The sequence below is a fragment of the Nicotiana tabacum genome, chromosome 9 (assembly GCF_000715075.1).
Source record: "Nicotiana tabacum cultivar K326 chromosome 9, ASM71507v2, whole genome shotgun sequence".
Lineage (NCBI taxonomy): Eukaryota > Viridiplantae > Streptophyta > Magnoliopsida > Solanales > Solanaceae > Nicotiana > Nicotiana tabacum.
Genome location: NC_134088.1, coordinates 9,241,849 through 9,248,370, shown reverse-complemented (window position 1 = coordinate 9,248,370; position 6,522 = coordinate 9,241,849). Strand labels below are relative to the sequence as shown.

General features: G+C 37.4%; 1 protein-coding gene across 1 annotated transcript; it reads right to left on the bottom strand.

Annotated features, from left to right (window-relative positions):
* Nucleotides 1-5,866: 5,866 nt before the first annotated feature.
* Nucleotides 5,867-6,310, bottom strand: LOC142163787 (uncharacterized). The gene has a single exon (XM_075220925.1). It carries the CDS (start codon nt 6,308-6,310, stop codon nt 5,867-5,869), a length of 444 nt encoding a protein of 147 aa, XP_075077026.1.
* Between the last annotated feature and the right edge of the window lie 212 nt (nt 6,311-6,522).

The following is a 6,522-nucleotide window of genomic DNA, read 5'->3' as shown; positions in this document are numbered from 1 at the left end:
TACAATCCCGCCACGAGGCAGCATTTGGCTCTCCCTAAAACTCAAATCTGCATGGAGAACGATACAGCTGTTGGATTTAGTTGTAAGGTAGACGACTCTGATAAAGATGTCATCTCCTTTACTATAGTTCGTTATGAAATACCTCGTCGTTTTGATGAGCTACAGTCCAGTGTGACAATAGAATGTTTCTCCTCCGAGACCAATGTGTGGACTGCCAATAATTTAACTCTGGATGTACCTCTTAGATTAAACCCTTTTAATTGGGATGGGAAATTTAGATCAGCTGCAGCAGCCGGTGTCATTGATGGAGTATTTTGTTGGCTTGATCAAGGTGGACCGGTCACTTTTTATGATAGTGTCTACAAGTGTTTCTGGGCTTTGGAATTGCCTGAAGAGATGGTGTTCGGAGAAAGTTGTTATCTTGGATTATCTGGTGGGGCTCTCTATTTTGCATTGAATTGTGGGGATGCCATTACCGTGTGGCGCCTCGAGAGCGATATTCGTAGTCGAGATGCAGTAGTACGGGTTAGGAAGTACGATGCAGAAGTCGCAGCTACAGTGATGCAATGTCCGGAGGCATTTGGACTTGGAGGCGACACTCTCCGTGTCGAGGCTTTCGGGCTTACAGGCTCTCTTAGTGTTGAGGTGCAGAACATGGTTATTCATCCTGCTGTTCCTCACATCTTTTATTTGGAAGTAAGAGGCAAGGTTATTTCTTATGATTTGGAAACGGATATTGCACAACTTGTGTATGATTTTGGAGAACCTTGGTGGAAAACACAGCACTTCAGATTATTTGCTTATGAGTGGCATCAATGGCCACGTCTTCTTTAAACTATGGATACTCATCTTGGTTATTGTCTAGTATTGATTTGTACTTCTTTTAATGACAATTTCTGAGTATTCTATTTACTTCAAACTTCGATATATTTTATGGACTTCTTTCTTTTTATTTATTTGATCCTTGATTGTACTCTATCTTGAAAATTCTAAAAAAATAAAAATAAGACTAGAATAAGAGCCTTAGCTTCTATCGAATCAAAAGAAGAAAAGAAAAAGATGAGTCTTAGTTTCGTTTGAGACTTATACTAAAAGAAGTCATGGCTCGGAATATACACTTATAAAGTTGGATGGATGAAGATCTATATGTAGTAGGAGGGGAATTATCAATTTTGTACAAACATCTTTCTCTGTTCATACTTTTTAATGCTTTTATTCCACTTTTCTCATTTTATTCTTTTGGTGCAAGGCTCCAACCGTTGGTACAGATTCATGCCTTTCGCTTTTGCTCGCAATGGAGGTGAGTATAATATCTCAAACTAAGGCAAGTTAGTGTTAGCAAAGTCATAGCATTTATGTGCAAGTTGGGGTAAAATGTGTGGATCGCGAGAGAGCAGAGCTCGCCGCCCTGCCATAGTCACAAGTCCATTTATAGTCGCGACTGTTGTCATAGTAAACAAGTTTGAAACTTCCAGGAAAAAATTTCGAATTGGGAGGGCGATCCTCCCGGTGAACTAACCGTACCCCAAACTGACATAGGTGAACAAGTAGAGTATATTAGGGCGCTTCAGAGAACCATGTCGAAGGAACTCGGCAAAATGACCCCGTAACTTTGGGAGAAGAGGTGTTCTCCTATCTTTTGATTAGGAAAGCGGCACATACCAGGGGGTAGTGACTGTTTATTAAAAACACAGGACTCTGCTAAGTGGTAACACAATGTATAGAGACTAACACCTGCCCGGTGCCGGAAGGTCAGAAGGAGAAGTGTTATAAGCTTTGAAAGGAAGCCCTAGTAAACCGCGGCAGTAACTCTAACTATCCTAAGGTAGCGAAATTCCTTGTCGCATAAGTACCCAATATAATATAACGCATCACCTTCGTCAGCATAGATTGAAAACATAATATTTAATGAAGGAAAAAACTATGTGTGTTTTTCCTGTTTTGTGATGATTTTTAAATTTTTTTGGTTCAGTAGACTATCATTGTCAATGTGGAATCAGAGAAAAGTCTGTTTTATTGGTTCTTTGAGGCAGTTGATGAGCCATCAACAAAGCCTCTTGTTTCAAATTTGAGATCACTTGAAGCAGATTTGGGATGTTTTTATCGAAATTAAAGTTGTAAATTCAAAAAAAAACTTTATTAAAACATCACAAAAAAATTATGCCAATCAGATAGACTTCGATGAACGACTTAACATATAGGTAGAGTAAATATAGCATAATACCAGTCCGTTAGAAAAATTTCTGAAGAGTAAAATTATGTCAACTTAATAGACTTTGATGAACAACTTAACAGATAAATAAAATGAATATAACATAAGCTCTACCCATATAAAGAAATACTAAAAAGCAATAACTAAGTGCAAATTAAGGAGTCATTTTTTAAATAGTGTTAATTTTGGGGACATTTGGCTAAGACCAGCTCCTCACAAGGTCATTTCTGTCCATCACCCTGCATAAGTAGTGAGTGCAAGCTCCATCTTGTATTTAACAATAATAGTTTCTCAAGAACTTGCACACTATTGAATTTGGTGGTATGACAAGATATAATTGGAAAAATATATATTTATAGCCGTTCCTAAAAATAATAGCCGGTAAAATATATATTTTTTATATATTAATATATAACATACATATTGTATATGTTTTATACATATTTTTTTATATCTGGCTAGTGAATATAATTATTTTTGGCTGATTGGTCAAATGCATAACTTGCCTAAGATTATTCCACTTTTAATCAGAGGTAAGTAAGCTTGGACTGAGTGTTGGGCTAGCTCAGTTCTCGACTTGGCTCGTCTCCTTTAAAAAGAGCTCGGGCTCGGGCCAGCTCCATTTCGGTGAAAGCTTAGCTCGACTTGGTCAAACTCAGCTCAGTCAAAGCTTTAGCTCGATTGCCTCAACTAATCATGTAATTTTTTTTTTATTTTAGACATGAAATCTACTATGCACAACTTGAGTTATAATTAAAATTATTTATTTAAGAATTCAATGTATTAGTGACTTTTAAAATAGTACAGTTTTTTTTGGTAATTAAAGACTTTATTTACTAAGTAAAATATTTACAGCTTTACAAAAACCAACCTGCCTAACAGTGCTCCTGCTGGACATGAAGCCCTAGCAAGGAGATTTTCTAACTAACTCCTTGTTCTCCTATTGCCTCTACACTTTAGCTCAGTCTGGATACCAGTTCATATTACTCAAATAGCTATCCAGTTTTGCAACCTGCTGAGTTCTAATGTGTATCTCTTGGATAATCAATTTAACTATAGCATTTGAACTACTCTTCTTCTGAAAAATGGTACTATTTCTTACTTGCCATATATGATAGACTGCTGCAGCTAATACCATTTTGTATATTGCAGCTCCTGTACTCTTCCCTTTGGCCACCTTCTCTGCCCACTGTATTTCTTCCTGCCATTCTTTCTTCCTTCTCGTAATTCCTTGCCAATGTAGAAGCTTCTACCATACATCATCTGATAATTCACATTCAAAGAACAAGTGTGGTATTGTCTCATCCTTTCTCTGACACAGCGAACAAATGGCGTCTTCTACTAATCCCCATCTTGCTAGCCTTTCTTTGGTGGCTAGCCTATCTTGTAATGCCAACCTTAAGATGAATATACATTTTGGAAGCCCATTGTTGTTGCAGACTATCTTCCTCCATGACACCTTCTGAAAGCTCCCTTGCAATGCTTTGTATATATGCTTTATAAAGAACTTTTTCATTTGATTCACTTCTTCCTCTGAATAACCAGCCTCTTCAAACTGTCTTTTGGCCTTGAAGATCTTTTGGATAACCAAAGATGCACTCTTTGGCTCAGTGTTCCATATAGTGTTCCCTTTTATATAGTAGCATGTATCCATTGAACCCATAATTTTTCTTTCTTCGTGCAGATATTCCAGAGAAGCTTGCATATGGCTGCTTTATTCCATAATTCCACATTGATGAAGTTTAGCCCTTCTGCTGCCTTTGGAGCACATACTTTATCCCAAGCAATCAATGCCTTCTTACTTGGCTCAGCACTGCCCGAATATAGAAACATCCTGCATATTGTTTCTATAAACTGTATAATCTTCTTTGGTAGTATAAAGATTTGAGCCCAGAAATTCTGAATTGCCACCAACACACTCTTGATCAGTGTTGCTCTACATGCATATGATAAAAACTTTGTTGTCCAGCACTGAATTCTGCTTAGCATTCTATCAATTAAGGGTTCACATCTTTGTACTCAAAGGAACACCAAGGTATGTAAAAGGTAGATCTCCTTTAGTGTATTCTAACAGTTCCATAATATGTTGCTGTGTGCTATTGTCCACTCCTCCAAAATAAATGTTAATTTTGTTTGGATTTGCAATTAGGCTAGAAGCTGCAAAGAAAGTCTGAAATTGCTTGTGCAGAGTCTTGACAGACTGTATGTCCCTTACAGAAAAGCAATAAGTCATCAACAAATTCCAATTGTACTAAATTGACTTTAGCACATCTTGGGTGAAATCTGAATTCTTTGTTGTTCCTCAATTGCTTCATTAGTCTGCATAGGTACTCCATGGCCATCACAAATAACAATGGTGATAAGGGATCCCCCTGTCTAAGTCCTTTCCTTGCTTCAAAGGGCTAGATTTGCTTCCCATTAATTATGATAGAGTAAGAGACTGTGCTAATACATACCATTATCCACTTTACAAACTTTTCTGGAAGTCCCAACATTCTCATCACATGTTCAAGATGTACCCATTCCACAGAATCGTAGGCTTTCTGCATATCAATCTTTAGCATGCACCTTGGTGAGATATTGTTCCTCCCATAACCTTTAACCAATTCATGACTCATAATGATATTGTCTGTGCTCAACCTTCCTGGAACAAAGGTTGTTTGACAGTTGTCAATAAGGTCTAGCATGACTTCCTGCGATCTTATTGTTAGAATCTTTGATATTATCTTATATAGCACTGTGCATCAAGATATAGGTCTAAATTCCTTTATGCTATTTGGGTTCTTTACTGTAGGGATCAAAGTAATGGTGGTACAGTCAATAGGTTTACACATTTCAGCACCTTCAAAGAACTCCAACACTGCTTCAATAACATCCTCACCCAGTATATGCCATGTTTTCTTAAAGAAGAGAGAGTTATACCCATCACATCCTAGTGCTTTATTGTCATCAATATCCTGTAGTGCTTGCTTGACTTTATCTCTTGTGACAATTCTTATCAGCTGAAATTGTTGTTGTCTACTCAGCATATATCCTTGTTGCGTGACTTCTGTATTGACTGCTGGCAACTGTGTTGCTTAGGTATAAGGCCCCCACGGAGCGGTGGGAAAGCAAGGGCGTAGCAGGAAGAAGAAGTATGAAAGCATCAAATCGTTCCTCCTCTGATGAGGCTTAGTTCAGCTAGCCCTAGACAGATCACATCTCATTAGAAAGGCAAGTATTTTCTTTTTTATTTAGGATCTTTCTTATTTACCTTTAAGGCATCCTATTCCCCATTTTGACTTTCTTTTGGAATCGTCAAGTAGCAATTTATAAAATTTCAGGATCTCTAGTTCTACTTCATTAGGACTCTGGAGTAATTGCCCTGCACTATAAACCAAACTTCCAATATGATTTGTTGTTTGCCTATTTTTTACACAAGCATGGAAAATGTTGTATTTGAATCCCCTAGCTTGAACCATTTAATTCTTGACTTCTGCTTCATTATACTCTCCTCAACCTCTAGCCATTTAGCCAATTCCATCTTTATAACTTTTTCTTGAGCTATTATTTCACTGTCATTCTGTGGTCCTAGCATTTGATCTATATACCTTCCAGTTTTGATCTTGCTGCTTGAATTTTATGCTCAATGTTGTTGAACTCATGGCTATTCAACTATTTCAGCTCCATCTTTAGCACTTTGAGCTTATTCCAAACCTTAAACATTGCAGTTCCTTTGCTTCCTTTTATCCAGTATTGTTTCACTGTATCCTCAAATTCCTTATGTTGTGCCATACAATTTAAAAACTTGAAAGATCTACTTCCAGCTTGGTTATTATCATCAAAAGTTATGCTCAAAGGACAGTGATCAGAGAAACTAGACTTCAAAATACTCCCCTTCATTGTAGGCCACTTATGGATCCATTCAGCATTAACAAGAATTCTGTCTAATTTACTATGGACATGGTTGTTTGTCCAAGTATACTTCCTACTCACAGTTCTTAGTTCAGTTAGTCCAACATCCAATATGAACTCTTTGAAATCTCTCACCTCAAACTCTTGCACTCCATTTCCCTGCACTCTATCCTCACTAGTTAAAATAGTGTTGTAGTCCCCCATTATTACACTAGGACCACTGATTCCAGTTATGGTACCCCTCATATCTTTTCATAATGTCTTCCTGTCTTGTATAGCATGCATTCCATACACAGTTCCAAAGTTGAACTTGGTGTTTCTCTGGATTATTGTCACATGCCCTACAATATACTATTTATGAATTTGATATACCTCAAAATCTACCTTTGTCTGATCCCGCACTACCCATATTCTAC

Coding starts and splice junctions, on each gene's coding strand:
- LOC142163787 (XM_075220925.1), bottom strand. CDS start 6,310: ATGGGGGACTACAACACTATTTTAACTAGTGAGGATAGAGTGCAGGGA.